General features: G+C 48.3%; 1 protein-coding gene across 2 annotated transcripts in view; it reads left to right on the top strand.

The window, feature by feature from the left end:
- The window catches only part of LOC144944052 (sodium/calcium exchanger 1-like), a 136,109-nt gene extending 120,669 nt beyond the window's left edge, over positions 1-15,440 (top strand). Inside the window, exons 3-7 of one of the 2 annotated variants that reach the window (XM_078872085.1) lie at positions 96-202; positions 4,423-4,553; positions 5,397-5,496; positions 8,231-8,506; positions 10,387-15,440. In XM_078872085.1, coding sequence (XP_078728211.1) covers positions 96-202; positions 4,423-4,553; positions 5,397-5,496; positions 8,231-8,506; positions 10,387-10,763 — 991 coding nt within the window. In that variant the 3' untranslated portion in view covers positions 10,764-15,440. Of the gene's footprint in view, positions 1-95; positions 203-840; positions 939-4,422; positions 4,554-5,396; positions 5,497-8,230; positions 8,507-10,386 lie in introns of both variants that reach the window. The other variant, XM_078872086.1, reaches the window with a different exon arrangement.
- The last annotated feature ends 8,577 nt before the right edge of the window (positions 15,441-24,017 follow it).

Consider the following 24,017-nt stretch of genomic DNA (forward strand, 5'->3'; position numbering starts at 1 on the left):
GTGAACGATTAACGTGGACACGTTGAACTGTACGTATGCTCGCCGCGGGAAAAAAAATATTTCGGGACGATCTCACCGCTCTCTTTCTTTTGCAGCAAAACTATCGATATCAAAGTTATTGACGATGAAGAGTATGAGAAAAACAAGACATTCTGCGTTGAGCTGGGAGAACCTCGCTTGGTGGAGATAATCCTTAGTCCAGGTGGAGTGCCGCCTCCGGGAGTTGACGTCACGTGTGTGTGATGTGTGCGCGTGTGCCTGTAGGTTCATCGGGGACACAGTCGGGATTATATCCACGGCGGGTGAATGTTGGTGGCACTGTGGTTTTTTTTTCTTTCACAAATTCCTCATCAGAACCCGAGTTCAGAGTGGACTTAAGTCTCTATTGCTTTACCGCAGCGCAACAGCAGCCGAGTTTAATTTATATTTCTCGGCGGAAACGCAGGTCATTGAACCGAGCCGTCAGTTTTTGACGTCGTCATAATGGTTGTACAAATATAAAAGGAGACCTCAAATGGCCCCGTAATTTTATTTTCTTCCTCTCTGCGCTCTCTCTCTCTCTCTCTTGGGTATGAAAGGGTCCGAGCTATTTGCATTTACAATGGCGGACGCAGCAAATGGGCAAAACTCGTCCGGTCGGGACTATTCGGTAGCGCCGTTGCCCCAGAGCGTGGCGAAGTGCCACCGCAAGCCGCGGTGCGATATTGCCGACTGTGTCCGCGTGTTTGGGCTCCAGGTCCCCCATCCGCCTCCCAGCCCCCACCCCCACCCCATCTGCATGCGCTCATTGCTGCCTGGCGCTCTCCCACTGTGCCCTTGTCCCTCCCACCTTCTTTGCAGGAAGACGATTCAGGTTCATATAAATAATGATGGGGAATATGAAAAGCAAGAGAATTTCTTCATTGCGTTGGACCATCCTAGGTGGATGAAGACCCCAGGTGTGCGAGCACGGTTTGTTTGCGGTTGGCCGAGAGCCTCCTTGCCCATTCTTCTTCCTCTTCCTCCGCTCTTGGAGACCGGTGCACCTTCAATGTCCTTCCCGGCTGGATTCTCTCTCCCTGACTTTGCCTGCTCAGTCCTGTCGTCCTCATCGCTGCTCTACGGAAAACGGACTCCCCCGATGGTCTCACTTACCGGACTAACGATACAATTCTCGAACTCTTTTAACCTTTTTGTTCAGAACATTTGTCCCAACCCTTTCCGAACTAAATGCACGCCGCGAGACTAACGCGGATTCACAGGCATTTTCATCACGAAATGCAACGAAAGTTTTTTGCCTATTTTTACTCAAGAAGCGTTCATTTCCGACAAAACCGTTAAACCCATTTACCGCGTCTGCTTTTTTTGCAGTAAACACATTTCTAACTTCCGCTGACGGGGTCAAATGTCACGGGCGTGCGCAATGTGTCAACAGCGATTCCAATTATAAAATATGACCTTCCCCACGCGAGGTAATCTTTCAGCATAAAATCTCATTCCGTCCGTGGCCTTTATAGATTTCCCATTTGCCTTAAAGGTGTTAGAACCAACGCGTAAATGCATAACGGCGGTGTAAAACCAACACCATGTACAACGGTAATGCCCCTCGCAGGGAGGAATAATTCCTGCAGTGGCGCGGGGGGGGGCAGTGCGTGAGTGTGTGTGCACAGCTGCCCAATCCCCCCCCCCCCCCCCCAAGTAAATTTCCAGGCAACAAAAAAAAAGAGCTCAAATTAAAGACGGGGCACATTTGTGTGTTTTTGACGCTGGTGACCCCGCAGCAATGCCGAGCCACTTGGTTGCCGTTGGGAGTTGTAATGCGGTGGCCGTTGCAACTCCGGCGAACTGGCAGTGACTGACAAAAAGGAGGCAAGGTAGAGTCGGCCCTCGAATATTTGATTTGGTCATTGTTAGCTCGCAGGCGCAAATGCTGGCTTCCAACCCGCCCACCACCGCCGTTCTGCGGTGAGACGACGGCCTCAGGAAGAATTTATCTGACCAATAACGGCTGCGAATGATGATTCTAATAATCCCTTAAGCAGACGGGGCAGGGCGGAGAGGTGGGGGGGAACGCTTCTCTTGCACAGAAGTGGCGCGTCAACCACAAACAAGACGCCTCTTTCTCTCTCTGCCACCACCGATTTTGCGACTAATGATTTCAGCGGGCGGCATTAGGGGGATCGTCCAGTCAATGCCATCGACGGTAACGTAATTAAGAAAAAGAACACAATTCCCATTATTATTATTATGTTTTAAAAGATTCCAATGACCACGTCTCATTTCATATTTCCTCCATCTCAAGCGACGCTACTCTGCGACGCTGCTGTCCACCCCCCCCCCCGCCCCCTGGTAGCCATGGCTCGTGCACGCCCCGCACTCCGGGGCACCGTACACGGGCAATGCGCCATGTGCACATTGCCACGGTGCCGTGGATAAGAGGCGGGGCGGGGGGGGGGGGGGGCATGCTGCCGTCGCTGCCGTGTTTTTGAACCTCGTTTGTAAGGTTGCCACGATGTCATTTTTCACGACGCAATCCGAGTCGTTTTCGTAGCCATATTTGCACTCGGTTTAGGCCACGCGGCGCTATATTTACCTGTCAAAATGCTTGTCATTAACCCCCTCCAATCACCTAAGATTGTCACGTTGACAAAGATGTTATTTTTATTATTCATACGTGCCGATGTATTCATTACAAATTCTGGCCGATTAAGCTTTTCCGCTCGATTTCCAAGCACGGCGAACAGGAGCTCAAGTTGCCGTTGGGGAGGAACGTCGCCGTACGCTGAGGTTAAATTCGGTCATGAAAAACCTCTGGCCACCAGTGGGGAGGACATTTTATTGGTCATAATTCCATCAACACATCAGCACTTATAAATAATATCTTTGTGTGCCTGACAAACTTGTCACGTGGTGGAGCGGTTAAAATGACGAGAATTGTTTTTGACATGAATCCGCCAGCACGTGACAGAGCGCAGAAACCAACATGGAGCACAATATGAAATTAATGTTCGCAATTGAACAATTATCACGATATGAGTCTCCCGCGACATTGTCGTCGTATTTTTCTTCTTCATATTATCATGTTTTCCAGCACAGATAATGATTACTTGAAGGTTCAGCAGCTGTAGTTCATTCAACATAAGCGTCCTATAAGTATTTAAATAACTGCAGCTTTACGACCCATGACCCGTAATCTGTCAGTAATATTCCAAACACTTCAATAATTAAACAAACTCGGAAAATAATGAGGTCACATAACCACCATGCTGTTAATTACTCCGAAATTATATTCGTAAAGCACTAATTTTACGGGCATTTTCTCTTTATTTGAAACCATTATCATTGTGTTTATTATATCATGAAAATATTTACCAGGGAATTGCATAATCTGTTAACGGATAAAATTAGCAATATCAATCGCGATGCAGCGAAATATTGCGAAATGTCCTCCACGATTATCGTGGGCCTTATATCGTGCGACCCATCAGTAGCTTCACCACATCGTGGCATCGTGGCAATCTTACTCTGCTTAGCGCTTCCAGGAGCTCTGCCCCGATCGGAAACGTTTCACTTTTTCTCGCTGTTTTTCACAACTGCACCCTTGCGCACCACACATCCCTGCCCCCCCCCCCTCCTGCCGTGTGAAGCCCATGGTCGTGTCGTGGGTGTCGCCGCTCGCTCGCCCGGCATGTTTGCGAGAATGGATGAGCGGTACGGTGCGTGGCAAGACCGCCTGCCGAAAGATGGCGTTCCGTAGATCACCGCAAATAAGTGTCGCCGCCAATTTTTTGTTTAAAGGGAAATGCACGTGGGGAAAGCAAACGGCTCTCATTTTGTAGATGTGTGACCAACCGGCTCGTGTGCCCCCCCCCCCCTCCGGAGCTGTCCGACTGGCATTTCAAGCTTCGTTAATGAGAACATCTGAATACGATGCTGGATTTAGTCAGGCAGAGGAAGTTGGCAAACTGGAGACGTGTGTATAGTGCGAGGATAGGCGATTAGCCCGACTACCATGCCGCCACCGCCTGGGGGAAATCGAAAGTGGTTCAGCGTTAATTTAATTTAGAGAGGCACACCACCGTTGGTTTTAAAGGCGTTGTTAGTCACCGCTGAGAACTGTAGCGACACGACCGCAATCTACGATAGATGGCGCCAAGCTGTGCCAAATGCTTTTCCGCATGGCCTCATGGGAGCCTCGGGACATCTAACCAACCTGAAGATGTACTGATAAAGTAATTTTATTTCAGTTTTTCTTCTGATGACGTACATGTAGACGTACGCCATCGGAACAGAATCAGAAGAATAACCGATGACTCGCACGTACGTCATCAGAATGGGAAAGGGTTGAGAGGTGGCAACTGTAATCAGGGAGATGAACTCTGAACTCTTCCCGCATCCATGTCCGTGGCCGTGATGTTGTTCTCCTGACTCGTGTGTGGTCAGACAAGCACGAGAATGGACTGCAGGCGGAGATGGATAAGGAGGAAGCTCAGCGGATCGCCGAGATGGGAAGGCCCATCCTGGGGGAGAACTCCCGCCTCGAGGTCATCATTGAGGAGTCCTACGAGTTCAAGGTGGAGGAAAAAGACGACCACAATGGGGCCTTCGGCTTCGCTCGCTTGGTTCCCATGGACAATGACAAAGCCGGTTGGCCGGCCTGGTGGAGTAAAAAATAATAATTGTTGACATGTGCCGTTGGGTGCTGCTGAAGATGATATGCATACTTTGGCTTCACAGTTGAAATAACCAAATGGGCCAATTTTGTTGAGTAGCAGCGTTAATTTTGCCAAATGTTTTAACTCCTCTCAAATTATCAGCTGATTGCTTAAATCCACATTTACACAAACGAAATTACTGCAGGCTTTATCTGTCCATGAACCGTGGCACCTTTAAATTTCGATTTAAAGCTTTCGTGACTGCAGGGATTCATCTTCGTGGTTCTTTCAGTAAAGTCACGTAGAAGGGAAATAATGAAATAATAAAAATAAAACAATAAAATAATTCTCACGACGTTTCGGCCACAACACAAGCAGCCGTCCTCAGGTGAAGAACAGGTCTGTCGGAAAGACGCTGTCTTTTCTTTCCAACAGATCTTTCCAACAGACCGGTGAAGAACAGGTCTGTCGGAAAGACGCTGTCTTTTCTTTCCGACAGACCTGTTCTTCACCTGAGGACGGCTGCTTGCGTTGTGGCCGAAACGTCGTGAGAATTATTTTATTATGTTTTATTTGTATTATTTTATTATTTCCCTTCTACGTGACTTTACCGAAAGAACCAAGAAGACGTGGCACCTTTCTTTCACGATAGCCTCGCGCCGTGAGGAAACTGCAAGCAATCACCAAACGCGCGTTCACAGTTTCACGCGGGCGTTTCGTCTGCCCTGACTGCGCTCGCGCGCCCGTTCTACCACCACTCAGAGCACGGTGGACAAGCTGATCAAGAAGACGAACCTGGCCCTCGTTGTGGGGACCAACTCGTGGAAGGAGCAGTTCAAGGATGCCATCACCGTCAGCGCAGGTACACGGTGGGGGTAGGGGGAGGGGGTAGAGCAGGTGGCGGGGCGGTTTAAATCCCGCTGACGAGCAGATGTTCCGCGTGCGCACCGCTGCCTTTCTATTGCCCATGCGGGAACTCCCTCGCTCTCTCCTTCATCACGGCCGGCGATGCTGCTCCGCCTGCTTGACTCTAACCAGGGCAGGGAAGAGAGTGGGAGGGAGAGGGGGGGGGGGCAGAGGGTGGTTAAGCAAAGATACTGATTATACAGTGAGGGAAACAAGTATTTGATCCCCTGATGATTTTGTACGTTTGCCCACTGACAAAGAAATGATCAGTCTATAATTTTAATGGTAGGTTTATTTGAACAGTGAGAGACAGAATAACAACAACAAAATCCAGAAAAACGCATGTCAAAAATGTTATAAATTGATTTGCATTTTAATGAGGGAAATAAGTATTTGACCCCTCTGCAAAACATGACTTAGTACTCGGTGGCAAAACACTTGTTGGCAATCACAGAGGTCAGACGTTTCTTGTAGTTGGCCACCAGGTTTGCACACATCTCAGGAGGGATTTTGTCCCACTCCTCTTTGCAGATTTTCTCCAAGTCATTAAGGTTTCGAGGCTGACGTTTGGCAACTCGAACCTTCAGCTCCCTCCACAGATTTTCTATGGAATTAAGGTCTGGAGACTGGCTAGGCCACTCCAGGACCTTAATGTGCTTCTTCTTGAGCCACTCCTTTGTTGCCTTGGCTGTGTGTTTTGGGTCATTGTCATGCTGGAATACCCATCCACGACTCATTTTCAATGCCCTGGCTGAGGGGGAAGGAGGTTCTCACCCAAGATTTGATGGTACATGGCCCCGGCCATCGTCCCTTTGATGTGGTGAAGTTGTCCTGTCCCCTTAGCAGAAAAACACCCCCAAAGCATAATGTTTCCACCTCCATGTTTGACGGTGGGGATGGTGTTCTTGGGGTCATAGGCAGCATTCCTCCTCCTCCAAACACGGCGAGTTGAGTTGATGCCAAAGAGCTCCATTTTGGTCTCATCTGACCACAATACTTTCACCCAGTTGTCCTCTGAATCATTCAGATGTTCATTGGCAAACTTCAGACAGGCATGTATATGTGCTTTCTTGAGCAGGGGGACCTTGCGGGCGCTGCAGGATTTCAGTCCTTCACGGCGTAGTGTGTTGCCAACTGTTTTTTTGGTGACTATGATCCCAGCTGCCTTGAGATCATTGACACGATCCTCCCGTGTAGTTCTAGGCTGATTCATCACCGTTCTCATTATCATTGCAACTCCATGAGGTGAGATCTTGCATGGAGCCCCAGGCCGGGGGAGATTGACAGTTCTTTTGTGTTTCTTCCATTTGCGAATAATCACACCAACTTTTGTCACCTTCTCACCAAGCTGCTTGGCGATGGTCTTGTAGCCCATTCCAGCCTTGTGTAGGTCTACAATCTTGTCCCTGACATCCTTGGAGAGCTCTTTGGTCTTGGCCATGGTGGAGAGTTTGGAATCTGATTGATTGCTTCTGTGAACATGTGTCTTTTAAACAGGTAACAAGCTGAGATTAGGAGCACTCCCTTTAAGAGTGTGCTCCTAATCTCAGCTCGTTACCTATATAAAAAAAACACCTGGGAGCCAGAAATCTTTCTGATTGAGAGGGGGTCAAATACTTATTTCCCTCATTAAAATGCAAATCAATTTATAACATTTTTGACAAGCGTTTTTCTGGATTTTCTTGTTGTTATTCTGTCTCTCACTGTTCAAATAAACCTACCATTAAAATTATAGACTGATCATTTCTTTGTCAGTGGGCAAACGTACAAAATCAGCAGGGGATCAAGTACTTTTTTCCCTCATTGTATATCACGAATTCATTAATGAAGAATGTTTACCTTTTTCTCGAACCACATACATTCCACATCGTATTCAATGGGTCCCATCCTTTATGAGCTGAATCATATTTGAATATATCACGCGCTCAGAGTAACAACCGTAAACAGTTTCAAATGGGGCAGAGCAGTGGAGGAGATGGGGATCAGGAGACCTGGGGGCATGAACCCGTAGAATGCAACTCAATGCATCACAATGAATGCTAAAATAAACTAAAACCCAAACCCGAGGGTGGATTGCAACAGGAGAGGATTCTTTATTTTAGATGGTTGAATGGCTGTGCTCAGCAACTGTGGTAAAAAAAAAATCGAAATCCAACTAACTAACCTTTTTATTTTTCACAGTTAAAGCCCCACTGAGCTATGTCGCTCTTTATCATAAGCAACTTGGTCACAAATTTATCGCTCAATGAATTGGCTTACCACGTGGAAATGTATAGCAGCCAAATATGCACGTTGATTCTAAATGTGGAGGGATAAACCAGAGAACCTGGAGAAGCATCCACGTCACAACGGGTAGAGAGACATGCAATCTCTAAATATACAGCAGGCATCAAGGTTGGGATGAAACCCACAACCTTCCTGCAAGCTATCGCAAGGAAGTTAACATCTCACCACCGTGTAGATTGTATTGAAAAATCAATTACACGAGATCGTGGTTTCAATTACGACCCTGACGCCTGTCTATTTGGAGTTTGCATGTTCTGTCCCTCTCCCGCGTGGTCGCATGGCTTTTTCTCCTGGTCCTCTGGTTTTGTATTGGAAATACAATCTACGGGTGGGTAAAAACAACAACAACAACAACAACAACAACAAAAAATCAAAACGCGCAATTTTTTTGGTTCCTCTCTCAGGCGACGACGATGACGACGAGGAAACCGGCGAGGAGAAGCTGCCGTCGTGCTTCGACTACGTCATGCACTTCCTCACGGTCTTCTGGAAGGTGCTCTTCGCGTTCGTGCCGCCCACGGACGTGTGGAACGGCTGGGCCTGCTTCCTCGTCTCCATCTCCGTGATCGGCCTCCTCACCGCCATGATCGGCGACCTGGCCTCGCACTTCGGCTGCACCGTGGGCCTCAAGGACTCGGTCACGGCCGTTGTGTTCGTGGCCCTCGGCACCTCCATCCCAGGTCAGCGTCACCGCCCTCATCCCTCTCCCGACCCCCCCGCCCCCCTCTCTTGCTGCATGGCAGACCATGGGAAAAATCAATTACAGGAGGTCGTGGGTTCGATTTGGACCCTGTCGCCTGCTGTATGTTTGGAGTCTGTGTTTCTAGGTAACTGGCTAAACGGGATGTTCCATGTGAAAAATAATAATAATGGATCGCGATGCCAAAGAGGTGGGAGTAACGAATGCAGAAGGCTGACCACGGCTCATTTTAAAATTGCTTTAACTTTTCAATGTATGCTCCTGCTAATGTAATTCTTTCACCAGTTCTTTAAATGACAGAGAACATAGAAATATGTCACATTACATATTATCTTGCCATTTTATTACGTACAATTACTTATTAGTGCTTCGAGTACAGGATTATGAGAAGACTAGGGAAATGACAGCTGTCTCTTATTTTCTGTTGCAGAGCAATGGGTTCTTTTCTCGTGTCAATAAAATTCTAGTTTAGTCAATAATCCCTTTCCAGACCAATATTATCAAGCAAGATTTATTTAGGCAAGCTCTGGGCTGGTTTCAACCTTCTGGGTCTCATCTGCAGAGCCACGTTTGTGAATAAAATGCTGCTTAATTCGCAGGTGTTATTGGCAAGAGCACTCCGTATGACATATGGGACATCGTTAAATGCGAAAAGCCATACGGTACACAATCTCATTGTGCATTGCTGCGGAGAAATGCATAATGAGAAGTCCTCTGAAATTCTGCAGCTCAACCAGCGATGGGGATGTGCGTGCATGTGGTGGTAAATGATGCTCGAGGCCTCTTGCGATGTCACAGCCGTGAATATCCCTGTGATTAAGCTAAGAAGCGGTGGCATTTGCGGGGGATGGAAATGGCAGCACGCGCCTCGTGGATTGCATAGTCGCAGGATGGGAGCCGTTTCATCTTCTAACAAAGCAGGCAGCTGTGTCTGTCAGCATGACGGCATCAGCTGCGTGTCAGCTGTGTGCGCCTGATTGATGGCACCTCTGTGTGCCTGTCTGTCAACATTGAGACGTTGCACTGTGAGAGTTACAGCTATTGGTATTTTTTTCACGAAGTGATCGGCATCATTGGTAACAATTCTTAAATTGAATCACAACCCAGAATTTTGGCGTTTCATCGAGTTTCATGTCAGATGGAGGGGGAGATGATGGGATGGGGGAGGGAGGATTGTTATATTTCTACCACAATCGTTAAGAGGTGAGAATCTCGATTTAAAGCTTTCGTGACTGCAGGAATTCATCTTCTTGGTTTTTTCGGTAAAGTCACGGTAAAGTCACATTATTTTATTACTTCCCTTCTACGTGACTTTACCGAAAAAACCAAGAAGGTGAGAATCATCCTTGATTACAAAGCACATTTGAGACCCCCCTCTGTAGTGCAGTGGTTTGCCGCCTGAGTTTCGATTCCCGGGCCAAGGCGAATCTCAGTGGTGAGTGATCTCTAACCCGGACCTGCCCCCCCCCCCACATCACCAACCTCCGCTGGCCAACAGACAGAGTGAGCAGAACCGTCATCCAGCAGCATGTTAACAAACTCCCTGTAAAGTATCATTCCATTGCAGTTAGGAGTATTTGGCTGCTATACATCTCCACGCGATAAGCGTGGAGATGTCATTTGTGATGGCCAGGGCCTTACCTGGTAAAAATAATAATAGTTTTTAAGTTTTATTTAATAACACTTGATTATTTTGACGACTTCGCCAAATACGTTGGGAATATTTTCTGCCTTCGCTTCCTTTTGCAGAAATACCCCCCCCCCCCCGCGCGTTATCTTGCACGCTCTCCCAAACCCCACGCAACTCAACCCCCCCACCCCCCAAACGAACCTCCGACCCTTTCTTCCCGGGGACGACAGACACGTTCGCGAGCAAGGTGGCGGCCGTGCAGGACCAGTTCGCCGACGCGTCGGTGGGCAACGTGACGGGCAGCAACGCAGTGAACGTCTTCCTGGGCATCGGCATCGCGTGGACCATCGCCTCCGTCCACTGCTGGGCGAACAACAAGAAGTTCTACGTGGACCCCGGCACGCTGGCCTTCTCCGTGACGCTCTTCACCGTCTTCGCCTTCATCTGCGTCGGCGTGCTCATGTGGCGGAGGAGGCCCAGCGTGGGCGGAGAGCTGGGCGGTCCACGAAACATGAAGCTCATGACCACCGGCTTCTTCATCTTGCTCTGGCTCATTTACATCCTGTTCGCCGGGCTCGAGGCCTACTGCCACGTAAAGGCCTTCTGAGGAGGAAGCGAGCCAAGATTTGTTTTGTAATAGCGAGTGGGGGATATCTATGAAAATTGAAAAAAAAACGGATATATGTATACGGTATATTGCGAACGAAAAAAAAACTCGAAAGCACTGTGACGATACGATTTTTGTTTTGAAGAGAATTTTAAACAAGACAGTGCATACATGCCTTCTTGGCAACTGAAGAGATTGAGTGTGTTTTTTTTTCTTACCGTGAAGTGCGGTTGTTACCTTGTTTTAACTAAAAATTTTTTGTAAAATATCTAACGGCCAGAAACATCCTAAGGCACAACTTTTAACGGTGCAGCTGGAAGGGAGGAAAGACGAACGAGTCCCCGAACCCACTGCAGCACTCGTCCTGAGGTCATAAAACAAAACCCAATTGCGGCATCGCGAAAAAAAAATCGAATTTCCAAAACGTGTAGAGCTCAGCGGCTTTAGGGAAATTTGGCCAACCGCCCCTATAATGGTGCACATGAGCATTCGGCAACCGTCTCTCGCAGCAGATACGTGCAACGCATGAAAAAAATTCTGAGCGGGCGCTACATTTATGTAAAGGTGAAGGGCATTGCCCCGAAATTTACTTGTGCCGCAAGTGCCACACCACTGGGCCGAAGAAGCGCCTCCTCTCGAGAGAACATGATCAGGAGAGCCCCTCCATAATATATTTTTGGCCAACACTCCCACACTGGCTATTGTTTAAAACGCGTGGGAAAGTCAGCGCCGCGACAGAGAGAGAGAGAGAGAGGCATTTTCACATTCGTGTGCCAGATCTGGTTCGGGCGGACCCTTTGCTGCTCGAGTGACAACAATTCAGCGAGGGTTTCATTGCCACTTCAGTGTCGAGGCAAAGCCGCCGCCGCCGCTGCGGTGCCAGTGCAGACGACGTCTGTGACTTTGCTCGCCGAGGATTGCGCAGCCCACACGCCTTGGTTGCTTACCCTCTTCGGAATTCGTATCACCAGGCCCCGTTGGCAGAATTAAGGGCACGGCCGCCACACGCAGTTGTCAGTAAAAGTGACCACCGCTCTAGAAATAAAGCACAGTTAGTTTTTTAGATTTTCTGAAATAATTATTGTAATAATGATATTTCGGTTTTTTTTGCACCTCTTACAAAAAAAAGCAATTAAAATTGTACGCACCAAAGCCGTGTGCTCGAATACCTTTAATTGGTTACCCCCACCCCCCTCCCCTTAAATCTTGCATGGCACACGGTCTGAGAAAAATGTCGAGGACACACACGAGGCACGCGGTGGGAACGGTGTGATGTCGCAGAGCGGTAAGAAACTCGGCAATGACGTATTTCGATGAAAGCGCGGCTGGTTCTGCCACGGATCAGATTCAGCCCTTGCGGGGTCCCTCCGCGCTCCGAGTCGTCTGCCGTGCTTCGCCGAGGAAATGCCACAGGTTGTTTTTTTTTTCTCTTTTGCTTGACATTTGTGAGAAACACAGTTTTAAAACACAGTTTTTAAAACACGGTTTTAAAACACAGTTATAAGAAAATGACGTTGCAACAGAAAAACACAGTGTGGGAAAATCCACGCGTGGAAGAAACGACGGAGGGCATTCATCATTGTGGGCACGAAAAGCCACAAACTGGATTCCCAGCCATTTTCGGCAAGTGCAGCTTGGGGTACGCTTGCAACCGCAGTCATTTGGTAGCTTACTCAACAGAGTCCATACGATCGGCCAATAAACGTGATCAATGTTCGTCCACCCTGTCGCTTGAGTCCTTGGTGTGATCGTTGCAGCCTGGAGCCATGTTTTACCGTCTCAACATGGTACAGGTCACAGAAAACCCGACGACGTAGGAGGCCCAGACTCTTGCGTTTCAACATGTTGCTCCGCGCAAAGAGGGCCGTGAAGAAGGGTGGTGGGTCGGACAATGCGACGTTCGCTTCTCGCGAAGCAGAAAGGCACCTTCCTCGATGTCGCGTCGCGTTCAAGCCAGCTCGCAATGATGACAGCGTCGGTCGGTGGACGCTCGTCGTTTGAAAAGAGCAAAAACGTCGAGAGTTTCGGGGAACTCGCCCATCGAGCCGGCCGATCTGCTCTCCCGTGGCCCGCGCGCGATCGGCGGCAAGCGTCGGACGAGATGGGCCCTCGTGGCCGTCACGCATGATGGATGATGACGGACACAAATATAAATAACAACACACATGCAAGGCGCGGCGATGACCTTGCGACGGGGAAACGTGGAGCGGAAAAAAAACCCAACTCTTTCTACGGATCCGTGGGGGCAATTAGGCGTCGATGAGCCGATGGGGCCAGTGGGGGGGGGGGGGGATGGGGTTGGTATGTTACATTTCAAGGAGATGATGTGTGACAATTTGGATCCATGTAATTGTGTTTGTGCCACGAGTGGTTAGTTAATTTGATTTTAGAGTGTAATAAACCCTGACTTCTCTTACGGTAAAGTAAGTCAATTGCACTCTGAGCATTAGATAATTTTTGTGAAAATAAATTACGACGTATGAATCAATTTCGGCAACGTGCCGGTCGGCTGCCGTCCCCAAGGAATGTACGAATGATCTGTTTTTGCCGCGTTCCTCTGTAAGGTTTTCTCGCATTATGAATGTGCTTATTGGAAGACGACGGTATTTGTCGCAGAGAATCGTGCGGTGCTTGTTGTGACGTTTTTGTTGTGTACCCCGACGCAATGTGTGTGAAACGGGCGCCGCTTAAACATCGCCCTCTTCAGCTCGCGTTCTAGTTGTGGTCAACTCGATCCCACTTGGAATTGCAGTCGACCCGATCCCACTTGGAATTGCAGTCGACTCGATACCACTTGTACACAAAGCCCAATGCCGCGTCATTCCGTCGTAATTCTCGCTGAGAAACCTGGACATCACTATTCTACTCAAGCCGTCGTATTTTGTATCGCACGTACAAGGTGAACCATGTGAATGATGCTCGAAGTTACGTTTAACTTACTCAAGACACGTGCAATAATTGCACCGGCGCTTCAGTTGTCATTCGGTAATCATAATACACTAGTTTTGGAAAGATGCTAAATATTTCTAGATCGTCCGTTGCAAGATATAGTTGTTAGTGAGGCTTTTACGATCAACCATGTTTTATCCACCGCTGGATTAAGGCCTTCCCATATCGTCACCACAGTCCTGCGACTTCACTTCTGCACACGAGTATCTAATCCCCATCGCTCATTCTCCACGGTGGTCATCATCCTCTCGGACGCGAGCTAACACTTGTGCGCTTACTCGCTCACGCGATAGTGATAATTACTATTTACCATATCAACCTGTTATTTCTAGCCCCACAGTGGAAATCATGCAATGGTTGAATTTCTCTTCTTAAGAGCTCAAAAACTTGAACTGTCGTGATTTAACCGGATAATTTTCTTGGCGACACATCGCGCTCTTCGAAACCTTCGTTTTCATTCGTTTGTTGCGTGACATGTCAACAACCTTCACGTCCGATGTTCCTGTCGCGGGATGCCAGCCCAGCTGACAGGCGTTCACGCGTCGCAGTCGCCACAAAAAGAGCCTGGCACATGCGGTGCGTCACCATGCGTGGCCACGGATTCGTTCCTTTCAATACATTCTTGGGTACGAGCTCAACATTTGCGAAAGCACTCGAATGCGCAGTTTAGTGTACGTCAACGGAACGTCGCAGGCTCTATCTGATCGTGTTTGACCCGCGCCTTCTCTTAACTAAACGTACGTACAGTTGCTTCAGAATGACCTTCGCACAAAACCGCGCTGCGTAGAGCTGCATACTCACAGATTTCACGCGGCAAGGCGTGTGTAATATACTTGAATATATTGCGTGTAAAAGATTTTAAAAAATACGTATTTGTTATCTGTATATTGAGATGATCTCTTTGCAGCATCAGTACCAAACTTTAGTGTCGTGACAACGTAAAAACAAGGCACGTTGCGTCGTTTAAGATGACTACCCCCGGGTAGGCTGGCTGAAGAAGAAAAAGAAAAAAACATCATCATCAAATAAAAAAAAGCCCAACTGCATAAAAATAAAAAGATTTGAACAAGAGTTTTAAATGTACATTCCAGACACGGTTGGTGCCGTCGTTTTTTTTTGTTGCATGTACATTTCGGTTTTGTTTTCATTTTATTTAAAAAAAAATGTCCCAAGTTGATTTTTTTTGGTGTGTGTTTTTGTTGTTGTTGTTGTTGTTGTGTGTGCGTGCGTCCTTGCCTGTGAGAAGCATGAAGTTCTACTCTGAAGCGCGGACGCGATTAGTGCACCCCCCCCTCCCGTGCACCGTAGCGACTTTGCACGTCGGTGGTGAATGTGTGAAACTTGGAATGGAAAAAAAAGACGAGCTAACCCATTAGACGTTAGAATATACAATCTAGATGTTCGACATTTCTCTCGATTGTAATTAAACGATTGTTTTTTTGTTGTTGTTGGCGTTCGTTTTATTTATCCCACCCCTCTGGACAAATGACGATCACCGTAATACTATTATTATTATCATCATCATCATTATTGCAAAGCATGAAAGCATTGTCGATTGTCAAATGGCACCAAAGCCCGAATGTGTCGTTGTGGGTGATGCAGCTTCCGAGGATGAATGCTCTGTGCGCGCTCGCGGTCTTTCCTCCCACGTTTCGTCTCCGCTTCGTCGTTGTCACCACCGCTGATTTCGTCTGCATTACGACCACCCCCACCCCACTCCTCACCCCCTCCAACCCCAGCTGGAAGGCGGCTGTGTTCCTGTGACCGGTGATGTTTGTGTATCGGGGTGGAGGGGGGGATGGGATTGCTCGTGCAAGCGCTTCTGTTGGAGGTGGGGGGGGGGTTAGAATCGGGGAGCAAGTGCTCCACTCCCAATGTAAAAGTGTCATTGTTGCTCACGAGTGGAAAGTGGTCCCATCCCATTCGTCGCCCTTGAGCGGTCGCACACACCAGTGCAAACAAAGACAAAGACTCCCCCCCTCCCCCCATAGCCTTCACATACTTTTGGTGCAAGTGCTGTTAGCGAGCACCTATGAAGGCTAGAACGACGTACGAGGGGTGGGTGGTCAGCACCACGCCCGATCGCCTTCGTTCCCCCAGTAACGATGCTTACACACCGCACCATGATCTAATTTGAGGCCCAGTCGACCTAGAGGAGGCCCAAAACCGGCTCAGATAATCGCCACCCGGTGTTAGCCGTGAACGTGAATCGAACTCGTGTCGCCTGGTTGTTAGCCCACCGCTCCCCCACACAGACCCAGGCGCGCGCACGCACGCACGCGCACGACACAGATGCACGCAGTGGCATTGTCACAACAGCACGGCGGTCGCGCGACACGGCGAGACCCAGCAGCGTGGCCTGGCAGCGGCAGTCGGAAGCCTGCAGGAGCTATGGCAAAATAGCGTCAACGCGTTGTTCTGGTTTTGGCGGCGGGTGGCATGGGTGATCATGGATAAGGTGTTACAGCAATTTGCGCGTATGTTGATTCGACAATAAAGGAGATATTGGGCAATTTTTTTTTTGCTCAGAATCATGACCTTTATTTATCCTGGAGAAATCCGATGAGCTATGACGCGCTTTTTGATTTTTACAGACGTCCAGGATGTCGCATCGCAGTCCGTCGCGAACTCGCCCTGACCAATTAACCACCGCACCAGCGCAGTATTTGAGCACGGTGGGGCTGTAGTTGCATACAGATGTTCACGTGTCTGACCTTTTGCACACGTGCGGATATAGCTAAGTTCCCAACGAGTCGGACGTGAGACATTGTACTGGGTTGAAGAAATTTGTCATCATCACCTAAGGGACATCGCCCTTTAATTTACCTGCAATTCTAGCGTATGGCTCAGCTTCTGATGGCACCGCCGAGGACAATTGGGCTTCATGCCGGCGGCAATGAATCGCATTTGAGTAGCAACGCCGAGAACGGCGAAAGAGTCGCCGGCAGTTCTGTAAGACCGATTTGCAAAACCTCGCAAGGGTTACTTGTTTGAGCTCTGCTCCTCTTCCGTATCCTGAACCGCAAAGGTTGCAATATCACAAAGTCACAGTGACGTCCTGCTCAAATTGAGCATTGGGGGCTCATCTGTTTACATCCCCAGAGTCAGTCGTAGAAATTCCACATTCCTGTGGTGGGGGCGAGTCTATCCATATGACAACCACTGTTGGCTTCCCCACAGAATGGTACCTGTTTCATCGACCCTCAGAGGGATGATGGGCTGAGTCAACCCACAGGATTAGAACTCGCAACCGTTCGATTGTGAGCAGCTCGTAAACTTCTGAATAGCACTCGGAAATGCGTCGGTCATAGCAGCAATGAATCAGAAGTTTATTATCCAAGTGAATAACTCATTTAGCTCTACAGCTCTTTTTTTTCAAGGGTGACTCGGCCAGCAGACATGGTTACAAGTTAATAAATAAACACGTAAAATAACATTGTTTTAATTAACTAATTACAACTATTTGATCTTACAAAACAATGATGTAATTCACACTTGTTATGAGTCGGTCATTGTTCAGAGATATTTGTCGGTCATAGTTCACAACAATCCCTCGGTCATAGTGCAAGGCAATCTGTCGGTCATAGTTCAAGGCAATCCGTCGGTCATCGTAGTGGACTATAACCAGCTGAGACAATCGAGTGATTGGAGGTGGGACATTGATCCTTTTCCACGCTGCGTTACCCCCAGCGGCCGTGGCGACACGGCCACCGCAGGTCACAATCCCATTACGGAGGTCGTGCGGCACGTGCCCTGCGTTTCGCCACCGGGTGAGAACAAGTCGATCCGCCCGCTTAGACAAGACGCGAAAGCCCCCGTAAATCGGGTAAACTTTTTTTTTGCCAACACTCGTATTGTCACCAACGAAGGTAAAAAAATTTTTGTTGCATTATCGAAGTGGACAGGAGGTCCGCGAGTCGATGGCCCACGAGCAGACATTTTTTTTTATTGCCGCCCAAAAAAGAATGGCAGTCCTCGCCGACGCCTTCCGTAACCCCAAAGCTGACGCCTTTCTTGCCGTTTTTTGGGGGTTTTTTTAACGATCAGAAACGTTCGACCACTGAACCGACGCGTGTTGCTTTGCCGAGTCGCTTGCGACGGAATACCGCGGACTGAGAAGACATCGCGAGCGTGAGAAGAGGGCAGTGGGGCCGTGCAGGTGGGGATGAGGTGATGGCCACTCTTTACTGAGCGATGTTACATGAGGAGGTGCTGTTTGCCGAGGCGTTAACTATCTGGCCCCCGCACCTCCGATTAGCGCGGTTGGCTACGTACGGTGCGAAAGAAGTTCACCATACATGTGCATACAAAGGACATTTTCCATTAACATTAAGTCAATTGGCTTCTATAAACATATAGTAATAGGTTTTTTAAGATAAAAGGGTAAAAACCTATTACTATATCTTGCTACTGGCAAAGAAGGTCTCATTCTATAAACATGTCGGTAGGAAAGTTTTGCATCTGCACAAACCATGGCAGATGCGGATACACCTGATGCACAAATGGATAATGGAAAACTCCCCAGTAGTGTGCGAATTCTGGTCATCCAGAACAGACCGTGATACAACATAAAACGACGCAATGCCCCGATCGACAAACACGAAGGGGACATCACAGCGATACACACTACGCTACTCCTGACGTGGTTATCTGGGCTTGACCAGCTGAATGTAAAATTGTTGTTGTTGCTGCTCTGCCATCAGCAGCCGTACGACAAGAAGCATTGAGATCTCATGTATATTTGTTTGCACGGAAGGTGATGCCCCCCCCCCCGCCTAGAGCCCCCACCCCTCGGCACCACCGTTCGCCATTAGCTCTGCAGCTCGCAGACCCCGTTGTGATTGCGCAAATAAACAAGAAAAAAACCCGGAGACGCGTCTCGTAATTTTGATTTAAAGCTTTCGTGACTGCAGGGATTCATCTTCTTGGTTCTTTCGGTAAAGTCACGTAGAAGGGAAGTAATAAAATAATAAAAATAAAACATAATAAAACAATTCTCACGACGTTTCGGCTACAACGCAAGCAGCCGTCTTCGGGTGAAGAATGAGACACTGCCAAGCTAGGAGCTTATATATAAGCTGGGTTGGAGGTGGAAGAAGAAGAGAGCCTTAACAAAAAAATGTGCATATCAAGAGGAATTTAGCATATTCATGGTAAATGCGTAGGAGGTGGGCGGGGGGGTTTCAAAGTCATATTATGCCCATGCATTATGCAGGATCAGCAGCACCAAAGGGAGCAAAAATAAAAAGAGACCCCACCAACAGCCTCGTCACCAAAACCAACAAAATCATTTCTGCTTCAACCGCATTAATTGATCAGACCAAACAGTTCTTGTTGAAACCTTCTGCAGCCAGGCCACCAAGATTGTACGGCTTGCCAAAGATACATAAATTAGATACACCTCTTCGTCCCATTGTCTCTACTATCAACTCCCCCACTTACAAACTGGCTCGTTTTTTGTCTGAAATCCTACGGCCTTTCACTGGAAAAACCACATCTGCGGTACAAAACTCTACTGACCTGGTATCGACAATCAAGGAGATTTCCCTGTCCCCAGACGACCTGCTTGTCAGTTTTGATTTGGTTTCCTTGTTCACCAAGGTTCCTGTGCCTGACACCATCGCAATCATTGAAGACTTGGTTCATCAAGGACTGAATGCTGGGGTACCCCCCCTGGTGAGACACTGCTTAACCAATACATACTTCACCTGGAATGGAACCTTCTACAAGCAAACTGAGGGCACCCCAATGGGCTCCCCCCTATCTCCGGTTGTAGCCAACATTTTCATGGAGAAATTTGAGACTGACGCCATCCAGACTGCCACTCTACACCCGACCTTATGGAAGAGGTACGTAGATGACACTTTTGTCATCTGGCCACATGGCCGGCCTGCTCTAGACCAATTTCTCGACCACATCAATTCCATACACCCAGCCATCAGATTCACCATGGAAGTCGAAAAAGATGGCAAGCTACCCTTTTTGGATGTCCTAATTAAAAGGAGACCTGATGGTTCAATGAGCCATTCTGTCTACAGGAAAGCCACCCATACGGATGCCTACCTAAAACCGGATTCCCACCACCATCCATCCCAGAAGAACTCCCTCATCAAGACTCTATACCAGGGGTCGGCAACCTGCGGCTCCGGAGCCGCATGCGGCTCTTTTGAACCTTGACCGCGGCTCCGGGGCGGATGCTAGCGAGGGGAGGAGGCGCACTGTGACACCTGCTCTGGCGTTGCCGCTGCTGACAGGTCGCCGCTCCGCTCCACACTGCCCGCCCGGTGACAGGCAATAACGTTGCCGTTGCTTTGTCACATGTTTGGAAGAAGTAAAAACCTTCCTGGGCAGCAAAGAGCTCACCTTTGCTGAGCTGGAACAGCCAGAGTGGCTGGAAAAATTACATTTTATGGTAGACATGACAGCACATCTAAACACGCTAAATACAACCCTTCAGGGGAAAGGAGGCACAGCCCTGCACATGCTGGAGGAGGTTTTGGCATTCGAGCGCAAGTTGACAGTGTTTGTCAAAGATTTACAGAGAGGTACACTGTCTCACTTTCCCTCTTTGAGAGAGTTCAAACAAAGTCATGATACGATAAATTTGGAATATTTCAAGTCTGCAATCACCACAATGCAAAGTTCGTTTGGGAAACGATTCTGTGAGTTCAGAGAGGAAAAAACGACATTATCCTTCCCTGTCACTCCCCTGGCGATCGATCCATCCCTATTGAATATGACTGCATTTGCAGGTGTAAGTCAACCTGATCTTGAGATGGAACTGGCCGATATAGCCGACAAAGATATATGGGTGTCCAAGTTCAAATGCTTGACCGCTACTCTTGAGGATGTTGCCCGTCAGAAGGCCATTCTGGCTCAGAATCATAAATGGAGTGATATTGAAAACCTTCCCAAACAGGACAAACTTGTATTCGAAACATGGAATGCCATCCCCAACACTTATATAAACATGAAAAAGTATGCATTTGGAGTCCTGTCGATCTTCGGCTCCACATATGTATGTGAGCAGGTCTTCTCCAACATGAACTATATTAAAAACAAACATCGATCATTCCTCACAGATGACAGCTTGCAAGCCTGTGTGAAAATGAAGGTGACGTCTTACAGCCCTGATGTGCAGACACTGTGCACTGAGGTTCAGGAGCAAAAATCCCATTAACCAGGTAATTTAGCTATTAATTTGCAAAAATATATTTTACATTGTTAAGTGAAAAAGTCCTTTTTTTATTCAGATTGACAGCTGACTGCACGATCCTGTATATGGCAATAAGGTAAGAAACAATATATGCAGTGTTATATTTGTTTTAAATGTTGCAATGGTTTTGCGGCTCCCAGTTTATTTTTTCCTTCGGAAACGGGTCCAAGTGGCTCTTTATGTCTTAAAGGTTGCAGACCCCTGCTCTATACCATAGAGCCCAATGCATCTCCGACCAGGAACACATTGCCAGTGAACTCAAACACGTACGCCAAGCTCTTAAGGCTAATGGTTACTCCGACTACACAATCCGCAATGCCATCACTCCAACCGTCAAGAAGGATCCTGCTGAGGAGCCTTTCACAACCATCACCTTACCCTACATTGCTGGGGTCACAAAAAAGATCTCCAAAATCCTGATTAAACACAAGATTCAGGTACGATTCAACACAGTACATAAAATCCGTGATCTGGTTCCGTCTGTAAAAGACGTGGTTCCAGACATACAGTACCCTGGCGTCTACAAACTAAGTTGCCTCTGTGGTAGCAGTTACATTGGAGAAACCAAACGACATGTCTCGGACCGCATCCGTGAACATAAAGCTGACCTGAAACACGGTAGGACAAACACCTCAGCCGTGGCAGATCACTGTTACAATTCAGTGGGTTCACATGACATTGACTTCTCCAAGACAGAGGTTCTCTGCAAGCCATCTGGCTACCATGAGAGATTCGTTCATGAGGCGATCCACATATACAAACACAGAGACAATTTCAACCGAGAAGATGGATTCTGGCTCAGCAATCATTGGAAGGACGTAATAAACCACTTTGGATCTTAACTGATTGTTGTTCACGTTCATGGTGACTTTCAGACCGCAGTCCACTCACTGGCATCAACTGTGTATCTTGTGTTCTCCACAGGGAATGCATTATTTGCACCGCTGCGGATCTCCTGCCACCGTTTTCCCATTCACATGTTTCATTGCTTCTACATACTATTAACATGCCCTCCCTTTGTTAATGCTCCCTTTGGTGCTGCTGATCCTGCATAATGCATGGGCATAATATGACTTTGAAACCCCCCCGCCCACCTCCTACGCATTTACCATGAATATGCTAAATTCCTCTTGATATGCACATTCTTTTGTTAAGGCTCTCTTCTTCTTCCACCTCCAACTCAGCTTATATATAAGCTCCTAGCTTGGCAGTGTCTCATTCTTCACCTGAAGACGGCTGCTTGGTGTTGTAGCCGAAACGTCGTGAGAATTGTTTTATAATGTTTTATTTTTATCATTTTATTACTTCCCTTCTACGTGACTTTACCGAAAGAACCAAGAAGACGTCTCGTAATTGTTGCTGTTTGGCGAGCGTTTAACTGCCCCGATAGGGCTTGCGCGATCAATGGCGATGTGCGACCACAAAAAAATTTCAATCGCGAGGCCTTCGCAAGCGATTTTCACCTCGAATGAGAGGTGCACGAGGCTGGCAGCTCGAACGCAAACACAGCTTCCGTGTGGGGTCACATGCGCCCGACCACAAAGACAAAGATCTCCCATAGAGTCTTGACAGACTGTTGGGGCAAGTGCTGTTAGTGAGCAGCACATATGAAGGCAGGCACGGCACACGAGGGGGTTGGGTGGCCAGGACTTCGCCCGGCCGCCTTTGTCTCCCCAGTGGCGATGTTTCCACACCGCACCAGCTACTCATTTGAGGCTAAGTCGAACTAGGGGAGGCCCAGGATCAATTCAGATAATAATCACTGGTGATGGCCGTGAGCGGGAATAGAATTTGGGTCGCCGGGTTCATAGGGCAGCGCGCTAACCGCTACACTACATTTCCCCACAACCAAAAAGATCCCCTGTATATCCTTAACAGACTGCTGGGGCAAGTGCTGTTAGCGAGCACCTATGAAGGCCAGAACGGCACACGAGGGGGTGGGTGGCCAGCACCACGCCCGGCCGCCTTTGTCTCCAAAAAGGCGATGTTTACACACCCCACTGGATACTCATTTGAGGCTGAGTCGATCTAGGGGAGACCCAGGACCGGTTCAGATATAATCGTCAGTGGTGTTGGCCGTGAGCGGGAATCGAACTTGGATCGCCAGGTTCGTAGCGCAGCATGCTAACCGCTACACGACCTTTCTGCACAACCACGCACGCAGACACCCAGACACACACGCAGACACACTCACAGACACACAGCCCCACACGTGCGCGTCTGCGCGTGGAACTCGGCAAATCAATGGGCGTGAGATTGCCGTGAAAATTGTCACATTCGCAATGCGAAACCCAATAAACGTCGGTCAAATTGATTTACATGTTAGGCCGCAACATTGCCATTATTGATTTTGTTTAGAATGTGAGCTCAAATGATGCTTTTCCATTGGGGCCCCGCTTGGACACACACCGATAGACGCGTCTGAGATATCATTTACAAGTTTTTTTTCTTCAACCAAACAATAAAAGTCCCTTTATGAGCCAATGTTATACAACGTTGCTTCGTCTCGCTGTGTTGCTGACTGAAACGATGGCATGACTACCGGGTGGAGTGCAGGCGGCGCAACTGCACCGGAGCCCAAGGATTGGTGGAACCCAGGCGCAAGGCCAGGGAGCAGTGGTGGGAGGGAGTGGTGGTGGTTGTGGATTTTGACAATAGGCCAGTGGGTGTTATGGTAGAAACACACATCTGTTACAGCTGTAGTAGGTTCAATGAGACTTGGACGACGTAGTCGGAGGCACACTTATTTATTAAACGTTTCACTCAATACAGGCCAAGTTATACAACACTCGAAGGGGTATCGGCCCCTCCACCCGTCTAACAGGGAGATCCCACTATCTCTATCCCGGCTAGCCTACTCCCAGGTCCTCCACTACAGAGCTAGGGGAGGCTAGCTGATCCAGCTCTGGCTAAGCTAGGATCACGGCACCCTTAGTCACCAGACCGGCTCTTACAAGAGCATCGGCTCTGGGCTCTCGGGGCCACGTGGATGTAAGCATCGTTCCGCGTGCGGGCATAACCACCCCTGGTGTGTTTGTTCGCCCTCCCGTAACACCTCTACACAGCCGTTAGGATACAAACACGTCGGT

This window comes from Lampetra fluviatilis, chromosome 33, assembly GCF_964198595.1.
Source record: "Lampetra fluviatilis chromosome 33, kcLamFluv1.1, whole genome shotgun sequence".
In the NCBI taxonomy this organism is placed as follows: domain Eukaryota; kingdom Metazoa; phylum Chordata; class Hyperoartia; order Petromyzontiformes; family Petromyzontidae; genus Lampetra; species Lampetra fluviatilis.